The following is a 20,962-nucleotide window of genomic DNA, read 5'->3' as shown; positions in this document are numbered from 1 at the left end:
AAGTCCTACCCCTTTTGCTTGCATCATGGGGCAGGGTTTTGATCACCCGCTTGTAGCTGCCATCTTGACCCCTACCCAGCAGGCCTCCTGGGCAGGATGGAAATAGGCACTGAAACCATAATGAACTGTCAGGAAGTTTCTTTGATTTATACCCCACCTTTTTATTTCATTGAATACTCAGGGGTGTGTGTGAGAGGGTTAGGACATTTTAAAGCAAGTTCAATCTTAAACTGAGATAGGAAAAAACCCCCAAATAATAACCTTCCTGGAGATTTTTCCCAGGATGTCCCCATCAGATACGTTGTTATTCCGTCCCCACCCAACGGACCAGCGCCGGGCCGTTGCACACGCTGGCCGGGACACCTGGGACTTCCAACCCCCGAGGACACCCCCACCCCGAAGCTGCTCTCCCCTCCGGAGGATTGCCTGCGAAAAGGCGGCCGGCGGGCAGCAGAGGGAGCTGCAAGTCCTCAGTCTCCTTTCTCTCTTCCTCCGCGGTGACCGAAGGAAGGAAACGGCCGCTCGGAGCTCGGTCCCGCGGTCCGCGGTCACGGATGTGGCCGCGGGAATGCGCTTCGCCGTCCCGCTGCCTTTGTTGGTCGAGGCGGGCGAATCGAAGGGGAGAGGAGGTTTGGACCACGGAGGAAGCTGGCGGCGGTAGAGGATGGCAGCGAGCGGGACGTGCGAAGCGAAGTGAAGAGCGATTTGGAAAGCCGGAGCACCCGGTTCCTGTCCGGCCTTTAGGACGCTTCTCCGGGGCTCAGATGACCATTCCTGACCCCTCCAAACAAAGCCCTGAGCCAAACATCTGCCTTGTTCTTCCGAGCACTTCATCAACCTAGCTTGGGCAAAGGATGGTTTAACCATCCTTCCCCGACCTGGTGGCTTTCAGATATTTTAGGCTGCAGTTCCCACAATTCCCATACACTAAGGATGGAGCTTATGCTAGGTGAGAGTTATTGAAGGCCAACACACCTGGAGGGCACCTGGTGGAGGGGTGGGAGGAGAGACTGAACACAAAATAGACATGAGATTTGGCATCTTCTTGTTGTATTGTTGCTCTAAGGCAGTGTTTCTCAATCTCAGCAACATTAAGCTGCGTGGACTTCAACCCCCAGAATTCCCTGCTGGCTGGGGAATTCTGGGAGTTGAAGTCTGCGCAACTTAAAGTTGCTGAGTTTGAGAATCACTGTTCTAAGGGAATGATAAATGGGAACTCAACGCTCCTGGAGGGCACCAAACTGAGGAGGAGGATTTACTTGTAAGTGAAGGGAAAGAGCTCTTCCTTTGACATATTCAGGATAATTAGTCAGTGATGTCTGGCTGATGAATATGCAGAAGTTCATCTATACATGCACTAATCCCATTCCTGAACTCCTAGGCACCATTTCAAAGATTAAATCTATGTGTGAAGCTCCAAATTTGAAACAGCAGGCTCTGTTCCCATCCACCCCTTCATTCTTGCTTTTCATGGTTGTTTGAAAAAGCTGGGGCTGGAATTGATGGGAGTTACCTTTGATGGGACTTACTTTTCTTTGGTAACTGTAGAATTACCCAAGATTAATTATCTCTCCAATCACAAGGAAACTAAGAAGTGGTAGAAGGATGCTGATAGGCCAGTTTCTGTATTAATCTGTGATTATGATATTAGCTCTGGTTTAGGCTTCCTGTTGGCAAAGTGTGATTGCGGGGTATATTCACACATGGCATTAAGCCATAATGTGGTTTGTGTGGTTTGGCTTAATGCTTTATATGGATTGCTCATTGTGATTTGTAAATCCCAATTTATGGTGTAGAACAGTGAACCAGGTCTTTCTCTTTGCCTATATTTGATGAGAATTGGCTGGCTCTTTTCTGCTAATTACATAGTTGGATATTGTTCACTTTGTAGATTATTTTTTTAACCTTCTTGCCTGAAATATGAGCCCTTTTTTGAGAATCCTTGAAAATAACCTCCAAAGTGTAGAATTGGGTTAAAGGTATCTGCATACCATGGCTATGAGCACACCTGACAGGTTTCTATGAAAATTTTAAGAGATAGTACAGTAAGATCATTGCTTGACAATTGCTGGTGAGGCCTCAACATTAGCTAGCAACATACAACAAGAAACTAAGGAGATGTTGTACAGGCAGAAAGCCAAAGGCCAGACCTTCATCCTCATAAGAATTGTAGGCTTACCTGTATTAATGCTATCACTTGCTTTCTGTAATTCTGCTTATAGCTAATGTTTATAGATGTCCATTTGGATTTCAAAAATAAGGTGTAAATATCACCGAATAAATTTGGGCATCCTCCTATAAGGAAATTAGGGAAGATATGATATCATAATCAAAATATTTGTTTGACTAAACAAAATTGCTTTGTTTTTCTTAAAGGTTACATGATGTTAATTTCTACCAATATTCACTACCAGTTTGATGCTCCAACATGTTCACTGTATTGTTAGAGTTGTCTCAGAGGCCTCTCAGGAGCATGCAAGGCCTGAGGTAATGAAGTGTATTCTACTTTAATAATGCATTGCATTGATTTTTCCCCCCACTGTATTACTATTTTAGTTTTACAGCTGTTTTCTTTGATTTTTTTTTCCATTTCACATTCTTTGTCTCCATTTCAAACTGTAAAAAAAGGCAGCTATAAAATATGGTCTGTTTTTTTAAAAAAAAGATAATAGGTGGTTGTCAGAGTTCTTAAGACATTGGAACTAAGACAGTGAACCCAAGGAAAAGTACTGATTTTCTAACACTGTACTCAGTTTCCGAAGAGTCAGGCTCCCACTAAATTCAAAGGGATTTGATTCTGAATTTGCATGTGAAGATTGCCCTTTAAGAGAAGTTAATTGAATTAACAATGCTGGCTTGAAAAATGAAGTGGCTTTGGTACGTTTAGTTTAGATTTAGTTTAATAGCAAACAATAAAATGCACTGTACATAAGTAAGGCTTTCAAATTCCCTCTTTTTCAGTACAGGGGGGGAAAAAGAAACCTCTTTTTATTAGTATAATAAATAGCCAATGACATCTTGAGCCATACACTAGGATGTGTATACAAGTATGAAACTATCCCTGAGTTTCTATAGATTTTTAAAAGCTTTCAATTTAGAAAAAAAGAGGGTTTTTTTCTGTTGCTTAAATAAAAGATTCCAAAGCTAAAATCAAATTTAATTTCATATCTGTATAAGCAGTATTTTCCAATACTTATTACAATATGGGATACAATAGTTAGCCAGTTTCATCTGCTGAACCAACTTGTAGCTGATGAGTTGATTATGTCTGGTAATCTCTGCATTCTAGTAAAAGGAGATACACCCCAAAACCAACATCTCATCTTCAGCAAATAAAATTGTATTGAAATATTGAAGAAAAACTGGGGAGGCCTGTGTCAAGCCTGCCCTCAGCTATATAAAAGCACTGAGTGACTTGGGGCCAGTCATTCTCTTTCAAGCCAAACTGCCTCACAGAGGTGGTGTTGTGAAGATAAAATGAAGAGAGATCCTGTGTCTACTACTTTGAGTTCTTGGAGGGAACACAGGATATAAATCTAACACAGAAATAAATGCCTTTAATACCTGAAAGTCCTATCTTTTATAGATAACATTTTATAAGTTAAATACTATCTAAAATTACAGATACAGAAGACCCCAGTTTTTATGCAATCTGTCTGTCTCACTGTTCCTCAGATATCCCATATTTCTCTCTGTCTTCCAAAATTCTTAACTGGGACAAATTAGCCTAACATAGTTAGTGCTACTTTAGCAGAGGAGTCAAACTTTCATTTCCTCTGATCCAGTTTTATGCTCAGGTTCAGATAATGTTTGTACTAAATGTTGAATATGGGAGAGTAGATACAGTGACCCATACATCCTTATATAGATGTTTGGGATATGTACATTGCTAATTAGCACTAGGCACAGTACTCAGAAGAGGTGCTTTGTGATGAGCAGGAATGTGAATGAATACATATCTTCTCAAATAGTTAAAACAGTGGAGCCTTTTACAAAGCTTATGTGGCTGATTCAGGAGCTAAGTGTACATGCACATCCACTTCACTGGGAAGAAATCCACTGCTTCAGATAAGACCAGGAGACAGAGGAGCACCTACCTCTGATCTGCCTTAGATGTGTTCGGATGTGTGCCTGGTGAGAATTGGGGAGGTGTGAGGGTATGGGTGGATCAGGAAGATCTGTAGGCAGAAGCCATTCTGTGATGCAGGTCCCCCTTGGTGGGGCAGGTGGTAGGATTTTGGGTGATTGGGGGTCCGGTCCCTAGCCTGGGGATGGGCGTGGGCAGTGATGGGTGTGCCTGCTTTGCTCTGCAAGCTGCATTGGCTTTCAGTTTGCTTCTGCATGCAATTCAAGGTGCTGGTTATTACCTACAAAGCCCTACATGGCAGGGGGCCAGGGTATTTGAGGGACCGCCTTCCTCCCATCATTTCTACATGTCCCCTTATGTTGGGCAGGAGGGGCATGCCCTAGGCCCCATCTATTACAAATTGTCATCTAGGGGTCCCCAGGAGGTGTGCCTTTTGCATAGCTGTACAATGGAACACACTACTGCCCGAGTTTGTCTGGCCCCAACTCTGCTCACCGTTCAGAAAGCCTTGAAGACCTGGCTGTTTTCAGAGGCATGGAGACCAAGAGAGTAAGCAAGTGCAAACTATTGGTGAACAGTGTGTTTAGGAGCCCCTTTGTGTTAGTTGGCTGGGAATACAATCCTTCACTTTCCTCTTTACACTTGTGATCTACACATAATTCTGCCAACAGTATTTTTCCACCATTGCTTCTTCCTCAGCAACCAGCTCTGAGCTAGGTCATTATTGCAATCCTTTCTCTGGTTTCATGATACTGAATATACAAGTGAATTTTGGAAAGTTTCACTATAAGTTATATTGCTGTTTCCTTCATATTTCATTAGTTTAATGTTTGAATTCTAGGAGGTTAGATTCAAATCCTGGCTTTAATTTTCAATAAAAATTAGTTACTCAGGATGTGTGTTCAAATCACTTAATATGGAGAATTACTTTTTAAAACCCTTAGCCACTCTTATTTATATTTATAGGTAAAATATATGACAAAAAACAGGATATAAGAACTGGGCTTTTAATCCATATTAATCATTATAACTATGTAACCCATGCCTGATAATGACTCCATATTTTAACACAGAATATAAACATATCTTAAGTAAAGGGCTTTAATTTTATCTTGCATTCTAATGCATATTTGTTATGGGTTATTTTCCAATGAAGTTACATAAATAGTATAAAGAGCTTTGTAGCACCTAAAAGATAAAAACTTAAAAGTATTATTTGTTTTTGCCACAATAAGCTACCTCTCTGGAAATTATTCCAAAACAGATGTCATTCCACTAATAATAATAATAAAAAAATCAGATATTCCACCCAGATACAATATTTACAATGAATATGACTCCTTGAAAAGGTTTTGCATGAAATAAACCAGGGTTGTGAAAGAAAGAACAGCTTCCATTTATGCTGAAAACTGTTTTTGTGTGTTGATCCTTGTGCTGTATTATATTGAAATATCTAAGGTGGAGAGAAGAATTGGAGGAAGGAAGAAGTTGAAAACTTTCTCCCCCCGCCCCCCATGCCATTAACATTTGGATAATGGTCAAAAGGATGCAACGTGATATGCATACAGAACAAATATAGCAAATTAGACTCAAGAGAACTGTGGCAAATCTGTTTAAAAAGCTCAGTCATTTGATTCCATACATTTAAGTGTGTTAATAATAGTCATCCATTCTTGTAATGTAAACAATGGCAAATTATTAAAAAAATAAATAATGTATCTGATAATTGTTTATCTTTTCTTCTTCTGGTATATCTATTTGCTAATGTTTCTGTTTTCCATATAACATGTTATTAACTATGGAGCAACACTGGTTTTATTTTTTGCCAGAGTGAATGATTTAAGAGCTATGAATATGTATCATTTTATGCCATGTTCTAACACTTTTGAGTTGGACAGTAACTTAAAAATGAACAATAATTATATATAGAAAACTGTCAAACTTTAATCTATAAAATGTTTAAGCACTGTGGGTTAATGTCTGTAACTTTTTTCTTGCTTTGAGTTTGCCTTTCATATGTTCCAAATAGAATAATTTGGATCTGTCTTTTTAACTGATGTATTCATGCTGGGTGTTTTATTTTCTTTGAATTGCTAGGCCCATCTTTGAGGTTGGAAGGAAATTATCCATCTCTATGTGGGAACTCGGACAGGGGAGAGAACATACTCAAAATTGGTGAAAGGGTTTGTATGGGGTTCAAAGCAGAGCCAAAATTGAAATAATACCCCTAAACCCGAATAGATGGCTCTTCAGCTGCATCCCCATGCTTTAAATATCTCTCCAGTGGACACTAAGAAATTGTGTCTGAATGGAACACCCTGGATTTGGCATCTTCTTGAAGAATGTGTCAGGAACACATGGGAGTACTGGAGTATTGTCATGGGACTGATCTCCATTGCCTGCTTTCTGTCTGCTGCACTGCCGTGAGTTTAAATCTTTAAGTATTCTTCAGCTTCATACATGAGTAATCTTGCCTGAGGCTTTTCTCAGAAATTGCCTGTTTGGTTTATTCTTTGATGGATTTCTGTTCCTCTCTACATATTATAAATAGATAAGCCAGAGCAGCATGTTTCTTCTGTTTAAAGTATTATTTGTCGGCTGATAAATTAGTTGGCTATATTCTATTGTTGTGGTGTCTTGAAAACACCAATCTATGTCATTTGAAGCTCCTTCCTATAATAGCAGTGGGTGCAATGCTTCCTACTGCTTTATCTTGGAGGGAAAATGGATACACAACTGATATGATGATGTAATCTAGAGGTGATATTGGATCTTTAACATAAAGAAATAACCATACATTGCTCAATATTCCCTGTGGCTCTTTCTGATCTCACTTCCATATCATGCTTATGTATGTTTTGAGGGAAAAACCTCCACAATGGAATAAGCCAGAGTAATCAATAGTTCATTGTTTTCTCAGTCATGAACTTCCTAGTGAATTATCTCTTAACCTCCATTCCTTGCTCATAGAGAACCATTATGGTGTAGTGGTTAAGGCAGTGTTTCTCAACCTCAGCAGCTTTAACATGTGTAGACCTCAACTCCCAGAATTCCCCCAGCCAGCATGTTACCAAGATCTGTCAGCCCAAATACCTCATTTGGGCAGCTGTAACTGGGGCTACAAGTGTAAGAAGGGGATTTTTAAAATTTATATATAATAATGTTGATAGTCAAATTCTGAATGTATCAGTTATCAAATGCTGTCTAGCAACCCTCTGAGTAATTAGCTCTGTTATAAACACTCTTAATATTAGGAATTCTTCACATGGTAAAGAGACTAAACTGTGAACTAAAATATTCATATGTGGTCAACTAATTAAAGATACTTTATTTAATAAACTGTCCAGGGTCCAAGCATCATTTTAGCATGCTGGCTGGGTGAATTCTGGGAGTTGAAGTCCACACATCTTAATGTTACTGAGGTTGAGAAACACTGTGTTAGGGTGCTGGACTAGAAGTGGGGAGACCCAAGTTCTAGTCCTCCCTTAGGCATGGAAGCCAGCTGGTCACCTTGGACTGGTTACTCTCTCTCAGACCTAACAGCATAATGCACTGATACCTTTGCTGTATGAAATAGGTGAGTGCAGTGCACAACAAGTGGACTTTGCAACCAAAATGGAAAGATGCTGAGAAGAACAACTTCATTCCTTGCTCATACAGTATGAATACTACTATCTTCACAGATTAATTAATAAGCTGTGAGGAAATATTTTATAGCAGTCTGAAAATATTTACAGTCAATATTACATGGTAGGCTCTTTCAGACATCTCATTCCTTTTCTTCTGTATACTGCCCTTATATTTGCTTTTATCAGGGTTGACTGAAATGCATTTTATGAACCCTGAGTTGTTGGACAGTTCCATTCTTTTTTTTTTCTCCAGTCAACTCTATGTTGCCTACCAGAATGGAAAAGTGGATCAAGCACTCTCTTTGGGTTTTCTGCTGTGCTGGCTTGCAGGAGACCTCACCAGTTTTATCGGGTGCTATTTGTCAAATCAACTTCCAATACAGGTAAATTTAGCCAGAGTTTCAAATGTTTGTCTTCACAGAAACATGAGGGCCACCTTGGCATTTAATTAAGTATTTTTTTTATTACATCAAGGAGTACATAAAGTATGGCAACTGGTTTTCTTTCCATTTTAATTTTGTCTTTTCTTTTTAAACCCATGCTGGGCTAAGGTAAGAACTTTTTTTCCTTTGCCTTCCATAGCATGCCTTAGTTTCTTTCTCTGCATTGCAAGAGGCATATCTGATCCTATCTTTTAACAATCTCTACTTTACACATCATTGCCACTTTACTGCCTAGTCATTGTTATCACTCCCTATTCTTCCATCCCAAAAGAGGTTTTCTTGCATTCCATAATATTTCCTACTTCTTCTTTGCTGCTCCCTTCCTACAGTATTGTCCTCTTTTCTCACCTTGCTGTTCCTTGACATACAAGGTTTTCACCCTCTGAACATGTCACACATTGAAGGAGCCTGTTATAAAAGTTGAAATGTATGGTTTGATTGGATGCAAAGAGATGAAAAAAAATAATGCCAGTTCTTCCATATTCCTCTGATTCCATGCAAGAAGGAGAATAGACAATAATTTTCATTTAATTTTAATCACCCACATTTGATAACTTTTGTATTATTGTTTACCTCTGTATGGGAATAGATAACCAGAATCATCTCAAGGAGCCTACAAATGTTAGGCAGAACTTAAGAGGATCTTAATTTGCAATACCATTGGAAGTATAAATTTAAAGGATATAGCTATAAGTCTTCAACCTTCATAAGGGCCATGATTAGATGGAATAAAACTTTCAGAAGATTAATACGTAGTTTTATGTACTTGACAATGGTTAATACATATAAATATGCACTTTTGAACATTCTTTTTATTAAATCTTCTCTAAAAGAAAAGAACAAGAATGAGTGAGCAAAACTTTTGAGATGTATGTATTTTATACTGTATATTCTATAAACTGAGATAGGAAATTATGCTTCATTCTTTTTACCTTTTTCAGACTGTAACTGCAGTTTTTTACATTAACATGGACATAATTATGATATCTCAGTTTGTCTACTATAAGTTAAAAAATCAGAAGATAACAAAATGTAAGTATTTTGAATTGAGATCTTTGTAGTAGTGTGTAATTTCTTCAATATTTATATGTGACATTTAAAACTGCCTAAACTATGGGAATTTAAATGGTACAGTTGAGTTACATGGTAAGATTAAGATCGTTGCATTTAGAATTTTGTAATTTTAAAATAGAATACATAAAACATCAGCAGAAAAACATGTTGACAAGATCAAGCTGAAGCTGAAGGCTTGAATAACTCATCACTAACCTGATTGCTGAAGGATATTTTGCTCTACTTGACAAGCTACAGCATGAATTTGTCCGCATATGGTAACAGCTGTATGTACCAGCCAACAAAAAGGAAATATAAAATGCATCACACTCTGTTAGCAAAAATAAAAAATAAAAAAAATTATACGGGTGACATACATACCTCAATAAAATGAGCAATGCATTTAACTTCATTTGTGATCTTACTTCTTCTGAAACCATAAGGGCAGTTCCTATCTCTCATAAGGATATAAGAGTGAAGTGTCATCCCCAAATGTCCCTCTCTGGTACAGTGAGTGTTCAGAAAGCTGTGAATCAGGAATGTATTCTTGCCTCCTTTGTCTTGAACTTTTATGTCAGTTCAGTGGTGCATCTTTCTCATAACCTGGACTTCCATGCTCCTAAACTAGCAAGGTGTAAAATCCCTATACCCCTCTATGCTGATGCTGCTGCCATAATTTCACAAATCCCTGTAGGGTTGAAAAGAACAATGGCAGCAATATTTTGGTACTGCAGACAAAATCAACTGATTCTTAATTTTGAGAAATCTAAAATTCTGGTCTTTGCTAAGAGAGACACTCAACTATCATGGACAGTAGTAGGGCATACTGCATCTAAATACTTAGCAGTGGTTTTCCAGTCTAAAGGCACATGGAATGAGCACCAGACTCATGCAGGTCAGATCTTCAAGTGGTGTAAAGTGCTTCTTCTACGCAAGCAGAGACCAATTAGTCCCTGCAGCATTCAAACTTTTTGAGGCCAATTCATTGGCCCATATCTTTTACAATGCACAAGTGGGAATTTATGCAAAGAAGGATGCACTGGAATCAGTGAATCAATCCTTGCTGCCCCTAGTGGAACAACAAACACCCAGTTAAGGTTTGAGACAGGAATGCCCACAATCCAGGTAAGAGTATGGAGCAGGAGGATACATTACTTGCTGAAAATCCAATTCTTTCCAGCCAGCCTGACCCCTCTAGTTTTAATGAATAATTTCCCTTCACCCTAGAAACAGGCTGCAGAGCAGAAGTGAGCATTATGCAGGTTTTCCACAGCATCCCTAATTTCTTTAGGATATGACCAAGCCAAACAACTGGTCACCCAAAGAATAAAGGATATGGAGTTCCAGGCCAAAGTTAATAGGTTGCCCCAACATGGCAGAAATTGGATCTAACAAAGGCGCTTGGGAACCAGCAAAATACTTGCAAGTCTAACTTTCCCCAGGCTGTGGATAGCATTTTTCCAACCCAGGCATAATATCTTACCATCTGCATTGCTGCAAGGCAGATACTCCAAAACCCCATTAACCAAGCACACCTGACCATGCTGTGGCAAGGAGTTTGAAACCATTTCTCATGTAACCATTTGCACTGCAAATTCTACAGGGATATTAGGTCTACTTACATTCTGCCCCAATACGTAAATTCCCAGGAAGGCCAGACAATTTCTATGTAAATCATCTAGAAGATTTGAAATCCTTCATTACTTGTTCAGTAGCCAAATTCTGTGTTGCTGCAATGAAAATAAGGCAAAACTGGTCCCAGGAACAACCAGTTCTGTTTTAATTATCACTTATTTATTACGTTTTAGGTGTCATGTAGTTTTACTTCATATATTGTAATATTTTAGATTAATACTTGCACAGTTAATTAACATATCATTATAGTAGCTTATGTTATACCTTTATAATAGAGACTCCTTGTTATGTTGGTATTTTATTTTACCCATTTTATTTTATTTTTGTGTTGTATATTTTTAAATTTTGCTGGTCATTGACCAAATAAACACTACTACTACTATATAGGGATATTACAAAATTTATCCTCCAAGGTCATTGATGTTCCTTATGAAGTTCCTAGTTCCTTATGAAGAATGGCTAAAGGAACTAGATATGTTTAGCTTAACAAAGGGAAGACTGAGGGAAGACATGATAGCAATCTTCCAATACTTGAAGGGCTGCCACAGGGAAGAGGGCATCAATTTATTGTCCATAAACCTTAGGGTAGAACAAGAAGCAATGGCTAGAAGCTCATCAGAGGGAGTTCCTACCTGGAAATAAGGAGGAATTTCCTGACTGTGAGAGCTATTAAGCAGTGGAACAGCTTGCCTCCTGGAGTTGTGGGTGGTCCATCACTGGAGGTTTCAAGAAAAGATTGGACAACCATTTGTCCGAGATGGTGTGAAGATTCCTGACTTGGGCAGGGGGTTGGACTAGAAGACCTCCAAGGTCCCTTCCAACCCTATGATTCTATGATTCTATGATGATATAACAGTTGAGTCAGCATAAAAACCCTACGCTGCCTCTAGTGGATTAGAACAGTATCATTTATATTGCAAATAGGGTATTTGCAATATAATATTTTGTTTGCCCTAATTTTCATTTGTCTTTCAAGGTGGAATGAATATGAAGAATTCTTGTATAGCCTGGGTCATGATGTGCATCCTACTGTGTTTAATTTTACCTAGTCAGCTATTGCTGCGAAATAAAGTCCAGAATACTCTTTTGGGATCCAGTGAGGTAAATCCTTGTTTTAAATTACCATCAAATCTCCAAGTATGTGGAGTGGGCAAGCTGACCTTGACAGATCTCCAAACAAACAAACAGAGAGAGAGAGAAAGAGAGAGAGAGAGAGAGAGAGAGATGGGGCTAGTTAGTACTCAGGTGGGAAATCCCATGACTGTAAGCTAGAATGGAAGTTGAAAAAGCATTCTGGAAGAAGACAGCAGCAAAACATTTCTATATTTTGCGAAGAAAACTATGTAGGCATATCAATATAGTCCTCAGAAGATGAACTGTACCTGAGGGAGTCCTTATCTTAATCTTTATGAACTATAAAGTATTTGTAATGATTGTAATATTGTAGAAAATATTCAATATCCACATTGTTTAGAATACTCAGTTTTCAGTTTTAACTACAATTTCCAAATTCACTGTTTTAACACCTAGCATGCTGTTCACAAGTTAATTTAGAATTGCCTTCTGCAAAATTTTAATAGTTTTCTATTTTTTAACTCTTCAGAAGTCTCACGGCATGGTTGAAATATCAGGCTTTATTTGTGGCTATATATCATGTGTGTTTTACTTGGGATCTAGAATTCCTCAGCTCTATAAAAATGTAAGTTTATTGGTTCTGAAGATAATGTGCCCTACCTATGACATTCATAGATAAAGTGAATGATCAGTTACATCAGCATGGGTGGCTGGGGAATTCTGGGAGTTGAAGTCCACACTGCTTGAAGTTCAGAAGCGGCCAAGGTTGAGAAACACGCTAGGAATTATGGCCCATTTATGATCAGCTACAAGATACATCTCCAAAATTGTGACTGTGTCCATTTGCAATTTAAAGAGGATATCCTTAAAAGTTGTGCAAATGATCAGTAAACAAAGCAATGAGCATGGAAATATTGGTTATGAACTATGTTTAAAATAAGCTGAATTTGATAAATGCTTATTGATTTTAACAGGGGAGTTTGTTTAGATTCAGTTTATCTGGAGTGAGGCTAGATTTCACTGATTAAGAAGAAACAGGACTGGAATAATTAAAACAATTTCTTCAGTATCCAACAAAAACTGTGTTAGAAAAGTTTTAACACAACTCATTATTTGTCCTGAGTCAATGAAAGTTTCTTGAGGTTAAAGATGACAAGGCTCTAGATCTGCATTTGAGAGTAATCTTGAATAAGTTTTTAAAATTCAGCCCTTCAACAAAACATTGTAACGTGGAGTGCTCTTATTCAGGATTCAAGTTTCTCAGTCCTCTTTTCAACACTACCCCAATTTTCCATTCTTTCTAATGAACAGTATTTTATTACTGCTAAATACTGAACAATACTTGGACAAGAATACTTCCAGTTAGTGGTTTCTCTTTTTTAATTTTGGAAGACTTGAGTGAGGACACACTAGATTCTAATTCAGCTATATCCAATTTCCACATATTTGATTAATGTAGCTTCTTGTGTTCCTATTTTTGTGTTGAATAGGGACTGAGAACAACCTGAGTTCAAAAGCTTACAGTGGTCATGAAACAGTATTTCAATACATGATGAATTAGTTATCACACTGCTTTGATATATTATCCTTTAGTTCCAAAGAAGATCTACAGGTGGGACATCTTATCTTTTGTTTGCGTTAGCCATGATGGGAAACAGCACCTATGGCCTAAGTCTTGTCTTAAAGATGCCTCCAACACAATACCTTATAAGTCTTTATTTCTGGCATCATCTCCCTTGGTTTATTGGGAGCTTTGGAGTATTGTTAATAGATATTTTTGTATCCTTTTCTAATGAAAATTAGTAGTCTTGCCAATTCTTAATTAAATTAATAGGACTTTGTTGACTAATGATGTATCTGAAATATTTTCATGGTTTTACATGTAATAGTAGTCAGTAAGGATGACTGATGACTAGTCAGGTGCCTGGTTAGTTGGCATAAGTTTTAATTGTTGTGTTATGGAATAGAATATGTATGTGAACTTTTTGTTAAGATGAGAACTTGTTTTTATACATAGCTTGAATCTGCTAATCTTTGGTTTAAAAAAGTTTGTTTTTGTATCCTAAACTGTAGATATAAAATTAGAAAGAAGAACATTTCTTAAGAAGCAAGCCTCAGTTCTTACTAATGATTTCATTTTCCATGTTCATGTATTTTTGTTGTCTCTCTCTCTTATTTAACAAGGAGCTAAAGTGTTGTTTCAGATAACACATTTCTTACAAATCTAGTTTTCTATTACAGGGATGTTTTTCTACTAGATCTTTGATTCAGTAGGTTTCCTACATCCATATAATTTTAAATTAATTGAACTTTATTTAATTCTAGGGTTTTATTATAGCCCAAGCCACAGCTTAGTTCAGGTACATTATTTTATTTCAGTGTGCCACATTAATTTAATTCTAGTAGTTATGTCATGAGCTTTATGTTATTTGGTAGATGCCTCGTATCCAATCATACTGGTTATACTTAACAAAAGCTAAACTGCAGTCTTGGTTTTAATTTCTGTTAGTTAAAATTGACTTGTTAGGGGAGTATGGCAGATCAGCCAATACCACACTGGCATGTGTTGTGTTTGAAACAATAATCAAATGGGAAAAGGTGGAAAAATCACTTACTTGTGGAGGAAGATTTCATAGCCCTTATTCACTGACAGTTGTAAGTCTAGTGCAAGGCATATTATTTTGTGAACTTATCTAGGAAATCCTTTGTCAAACCAAGGCTAGCAAAGACAATAAGAAATTCCTGACAATACATGAGATCATCATAATTTGAAATTTTATTTTTACAAGGGCTTAAGCCAGATCCCTAACACTGAAAAAGTTTTCTTACAGTAAATCTTTATTTGATTTTGGTGATCACTGCACTGTGTTCTTAGAAACTCTTAATAGCACTTCATTATTTAGGACCTATCCACAAATACTCCTATGTTTGTGGAGTCCTTGGTGCTCTCTGAGCCTTGTTGTTTTCTTGCAGACATTTCATTGCCTGGCAATGAAACGTCTGCAAGAAAACAACAAGGCTCAGAGAGCACCAAGGACTCCACAGTTCAACCCTGAGCTACAAATATTCGCTTCGATTGGTACTCCTATGTGTACATGGTAGACCATACCTGAACAATTTCTGCATGAAACTTTTAATAATATAGTATAGTTCTGCAAAGTACCTTCATTCTAATGTATGTATCCTCAAATTTAGAGTTCCTTATTACATAAACCTAGCATAATACCAATGTCCTGGGTGCTGAATCCAGGCCAATGTCCTGGGTGCTGAAAGGCCAATGTCCTGGGTGCTGAATCTCTAGCTCATTGTTTCTCAACCTTGGCAACTTTAAGATGTGTGGACTTCAACTCCCAGAATTCCCTAGGCTAGCTGGGGAATTCTGGGAGTTGAAGTCTACACATCTTAAAGTTGCTGAGGTTGAGAAACACTGCTCTAGCTTCTAACTATAAGCAAAATGTTTAAAATGTAATCTGTTTCTCCCTTTCCCTGTGTCTTAGCCTTCTGTAAAATAATTATCAATGCCTACGTGGCGCTGCGGGTTAAACCGCTGAGCTGCTGAGCTTGCCAATCGGAAGGTCGGCGGTTTGAATCCACGTGACGGGGTGAGCTCCCGTTGCTAGTCCCAGCTCCTGCCAACCTAGCAGTTTGAAAACATGCAAATGTGAGTAGATTAATAGGTACCACTTCGGCGGGCAGGTAACGGCATTCCATGTAGTCATACTGGCCACATGACCACAGAAGTGTCTACAGACAAACGCCGGCTCTTCGGCTTTGAAACGGAGATGAGCACCGCCCCCTAGAGTCGGACACGACTGGACTTAATGTCAAGGGAAACCTTTACCTTTACCTTAAAGGTAAAGGTAAAGGTTTCCCTTGACGTAAAGTCCAGTCGTGTCCGACTCTAGGGGGCGGTGCTCATCTCCGTTTCAAAGCCTTGGAGCCGGCGTTGTCCATAGGACACTTCCGGGTCATGTGGCCAGCATGACTCACGGAACGCCGTTACCTTCCCGCCGAAGCGGTACCAATTAATCTACTCACATTTGCATGTTTTCGAACTGCTTGGTGTGCAGAAGCTGGGACGAGCAACGGGAGCTCACCCCGCCGCGCGGTTTCGAACCGCCGACCTTCCGATCGACAGCTCAGCGGTTTAACCCGCAGTGCCACCGCGTCCCACCTTTACCTTACTGATAAGTTATATCTAATTTTTTATATAATTTGATCCATTTTTCTTGTCCACACTGTAACTGTTATATCCCAACTGCTGGTGGCAGATAACTGTGAGTTCAGTATTCTTGTTGCAATAGTTTCTTGCTCATAGAAAACAATAAAAATGTGCTACAGTCTGTTCCTTGGTTGATTTTGAAAACAAGCCCACTTAGCAGAAAGAAGTTGACTGAAGTATCATTCCCTTCCCTCCTCTGGGCTATTTTGGACAATGTTAATATAGAAGTTAGGTAGCTATATGTTTGAGCTAGAAACAAAAAGCTACACTACATATTTCCCAATGCTATATATTTCCCGATATTTCCAATTCAAAGCAGAAATGAAAGATCTGTGTGTGTCTGTGTGTCTGTCTCTCTGTCTATCACCCTCATCCAATTATCTATTCCAGCTCTGGGATTTATGGAACATTTTCCTGTCCAACTCCAGAGAGTGGATGAGCAGTTTGCATGTGAATTTGTTTTTGTGTAGTTCCACGTGTGCAAGAGAGCAGGAACTGGAATCTGGATCAAAGGAACTTTTATGCTATTCTAAATAGATATTTGTATACTTAATGAGAAACCTCATGCAAATTAAATATATGTGTAAATGACATTTACACACATGTGAGACTGAATTTCTTTCTTAAAATATAAAGGGTCAAATATGCTCATACTGTTTCTGCAGTGTTTTACAACAAGTTTTATTCATATTTCACCAACGAATGAGTGGTAAGACTAATGTAATTGTTTGATTTCTCTTAAATTATGCTGTGTTCATTTTCAAATTATGCTTTTGTTTGACCTCAATAATATTTCTCTTAACTTTACAACCAGATAACCGCACAGTTTATTATATATAGAAAACAAAAGAAGAGGAGACTTGGTTCTGTGGCTTTGGAGGTGGAACCCTTGCTTATAAATGAAGATTCTTAACATGTACATTTCTGCAGTGTCACATTCCTGTAGAGTAACTTGGATCTGTACTTATGTATCTTGTTGATTCCAGTAGATCAGTTCTGGATCCATGCCAGTATATTCATTCTGAAGTCTTAAAGGGTTTTTATATAAGCAGAGAATGGTGCTAATGAGGGTCTTAAGATATTGCCAGACTATTATGATTAGTCTTAAAGCTGATTTATGATTAGTCTTAAATAACTGCAAAAAGAAATGAAGCCAAAACTAAAAGTTTCAGGATTAGCTTCATTGGCTGGATTTTAAGAATTGTAATTCGTAGATATTGTCCAGTGTAGAAGAAAGATATATGCCAATTTTTGGAACATTGGATACCAGTTATTGTTATTTACTTCTTTTTTGCTTGGTGTTAATTGTTAAATAAATTTATAGTTGGACATATAGTTCTTCGTGACAATTTATACAATATAATGCCTATAGCTATGATAACCATGGCATATGTAGTAACTTACTATTTTGCTAAAACCCTTCCAATACTATTTTTTTTTCTTGTTTTACTTAAGAACCAAGCATAGGAAGGAGGGAAAGAAACCTTCATGATAACCCCTTTTAAAGTTAGCATGTCTTAACGATTTTTAGATGGATAACCACATTTCACAATAATAGTGCACTGAAAGTCCAAGTCTCACATGAAAGTAAGAACAGCTTAATGCAGGAATAGAAAATCTTTCTGTTGAGGCTAACGGCAACATTCATCCGTGGAGAATGTTTTGAAAGCAACGTGCTGGCAGTCAGCAGGGCTGAACAACCCCATGCACTCCATCTCTGTCAGTATTTATTCCTAGCATTTATGGATCCTCCTCCCAATATCTGAACAATAGGGATAAAGATGCAAGGTATTGTGACAAACCCAACCCTTCCCCATAGTCTATGTTTTCAAATAAAGATCATGCTTAATGGACTCCAACCCAGTTATACCAAGCTAAAAAAAAATGCATTGCTACATATTCAAAGCTGACTTCCTCTTTATTTTCCAAGCCTCAACTTTATGTTAAATGGAAATAGAAATCACCCGGAGGAACATGATCAGGTCATCCCAGGTATTGATTGGGTAGGAATTTTCAGTCTTTTTCTAGAAGTTAACCTTACCCAAGCCCTGAAGAAATTATGAGGTCTTCCTTTATCCTTGACTCGCTAGCAAAGTCAAGAACATTCTGTGCTGTAGATTGCCAGGGCAACCCTGAAGGCTGCTTTAGAAAGGTTTCAAATTCCTGGCAAGTTTGATTTAGATAAATAAATGTTTTATTTTACTCTTAAAGCATCTGACTTCTTCCTGCTTGGCTCTTTAATAAATATACTGAATTGGAAATGGGAATTGATTTAATATTTGCCAAACATGTGACATATTGACTTCCATGCTAAATGGCTGCGTACATGATTTTAAGTAGAAGGAAGTTCCAGAAAAGAAGCCTTTCTTTATAAGCTTGGAATCCTGTACATCAAGACAAAAGTTATTACTCATGCATGTGCTGCCCACATGGTTACAGACTTTCTGGGCAGGAATTGGAGGATGCAGTAAGCATGAAGAATTGACCTTTTGATGCTTTTGTTGACACATAATGGAAAATCTTGCAGCTGCTTGCTTACTAAACTGTCTCCTGACAGCCTGTGAGCTAACCCTTACATCAGGAAAATATATTTTCCAAACTGGAACAACTAAAACAAATCAGAACAACTAAAAATGGCTCTAGACCATGTCAGCAATGGACTAGAGTTGAGACAGAGGACATGTTAAAAGGCACGTGTCCTTAGTAAAGTGTCTTTGTGTTGCAGTAATCAGGATATGGGAATGAGCCCTCAGTGAAGTCATACTGAGAAAAGTCATTCTAGAACAGTGTTGGCTGGGGAATTCTGGGAGTTGACGTCCACACACGCTGAGTTTGAGAAACACTGTCCTAGAAATAAAAAAGGCAATAGCAGCTTTTAACCTGCAATGTCAATTTTAGCTTAACCACAGAAGTTCAGGACAACATGGGACGTGTCTCCACTTCTCAGCAATGCAGCATTTTTTCCCCCCGGTAAGGATGAAAGGCAGACATTTGCAATATTTATCACATACAATACCATATCTAGCTCACAGTGCAGCCAATGGGTAAGATAGCCATGCCAGAAATACCGAAAGCTATTTTAAATAACACAGTTCAGTTAGGAAAAATAGCATTAAAATGATCCAACATTAAAACAACATAAAATTTACAAATATATTTCAAAAAATAAAGCTTAACATTAGCAGCATTAATGTCTTACTACATTAAATATTTCACTGCTGTCATTCTCTTGCACTGCACCTGCTCCATTCCTGGCTGAGCTAGCAACTGCTCCTGCGCCTGCCCTCTTCCCTAAATGCACAAGGCTCAGCAGGCGGTGGAAGGGGAAGGAGGCATTACAGAGAAAGAAAAAGGCAATTTCGTCTGTCTTCAAGCCTCCATATGGAGGATATGTGGTGTCCTGCTCTGTGTCTACTGCAGCCCAGTGCTAGTTTCCTGCCTGAGAAATCATGTAGAAGCTAGAACTGTCATATCTGAGTCCATTCTGGGTGTCCACTAGGTGGCAGCCAAGAAATGCAAAACCTGGTCCAGATTTTTGTAACCCAGAACTGGAAGCCTTCATAGATAAGTAAAAAATCACAGGTGGGTATGTATGTAGAGGGGGAGATGTGGAAAAGTGAGGAGGGAGAAAAGATATTCTGAAAGTTTTATGTGTCAGAGAAACATTTACTGTTATTTGAATGTAAATGGCAGGATGCAGAGTGTACAGTGCAGTAATTTGCCCAGAAGTCCAATTTTTGCTAGAAATGGTATTGATTTATGCAAAATATGCAAAATGCCAAAAGGAAAGACTTCATTTAATTCAGAATTGTAAAAACACATTTATAATTATTTATAGTGCGCGCGCACACACACACACTGGTTTCCCTTCAGATCATATAAATCTTTCACTATTTTAATATAAATAAATCAATTGTTCTTGAGGTTGTTGTAAAGAAGAGATTTGGGAGGCAGAATATGGTTACTGTATCTGGACTGCAAAAATCCAGATGATTGCTGGATGGCAGCTGAGGTAAAGAACTCTGTTTAATTCTTTGTGTGAACTGAAAATCATCTGAATTTTTGCAGCCCAGATGTGGAGTTTTAGGGTGGGTGAGGGGAGCCAAGTGTTAAGGCAATAGAGAAAGCAGTTTTAATGTAAGTAAATCAATTGTTGGAGCTTGTGGGGAGTGGGGGAAAATAGGATTTTTGTTTATTTTGTATGTGGGGGGGTGTAAACATTAAACCCAGAAGACCAAGTGTTACAGAAAGCAATGGTATGTTTTGATGGTAAGGAGGTAGGTGGGATTAGGATGAGGATTTCTGGTGGGACAGACCAATCAACCACTCTGAAAAATTAGGTTGTTATTTTTTGCTCTGTGTGTGTACAGAGAATTCAATACAACAAAAAGCAAATTTAATGCAAGCACAATTGTTAATGAGCATAAATTGCAACACAGTTGCAAAAATGTGGGTTTAATAAAACATTGCAATATGGGCATACAACGCGGCTGCAGAAAGATAATATGTTTCAGCAGGCCTTCCAGATGCTTTGTCTGGGCCTCCTGCTCCCCAGCTACAGGCCTGAGGATAGGGAGGCAAAACTATACAGTCCATAAACACCTTGAAGAAAAGGCCATGGGTAGTAAATAGAATAAACACTGGGAAAGGTGCTTGTGTAGTAAAACAGACACAACTTCAGGGCAAGAAAGCTTAGCAGGGGAAAGAAAGCAAGAGGACCACATCCATCAATAATTCCAAATGTAAGAAGCATTTTGTAGAATGACAATCCAAGGTGTGTTTATTTAGGAATAATTCCCCACTGTGTTCAGTTGCACTT

At 38.3% G+C, this 20,962-nt stretch overlaps 1 protein-coding gene across 1 annotated transcript; it reads left to right on the top strand.

The window, feature by feature from the left end:
• The first annotated feature begins 842 nt into the window (after positions 1-842).
• Positions 843-17,912, top strand: LOC134500541 (lysosomal amino acid transporter 1 homolog). The gene is made up of 9 exons (XM_063307880.1): positions 843-949; positions 2,377-2,487; positions 6,185-6,510; positions 7,970-8,099; positions 9,101-9,191; positions 11,824-11,948; positions 12,451-12,546; positions 13,515-13,700; positions 16,958-17,912. Exons 3-9 carry the CDS (start codon positions 6,329-6,331, stop codon positions 17,054-17,056), a joined length of 909 nt encoding a protein of 302 aa, XP_063163950.1. The 5' UTR covers positions 843-949; positions 2,377-2,487; positions 6,185-6,328; the 3' UTR covers positions 17,057-17,912.
• The last annotated feature ends 3,050 nt before the right edge of the window (positions 17,913-20,962 follow it).

Source organism: Candoia aspera, chromosome 6, assembly GCF_035149785.1.
Source record: "Candoia aspera isolate rCanAsp1 chromosome 6, rCanAsp1.hap2, whole genome shotgun sequence".
Classification (NCBI taxonomy): domain Eukaryota; kingdom Metazoa; phylum Chordata; class Lepidosauria; order Squamata; family Boidae; genus Candoia; species Candoia aspera.
The sequence above is the reverse complement of the archived record's forward strand: the minus strand, read 5'-3'. Positions and strand labels throughout refer to the sequence as shown.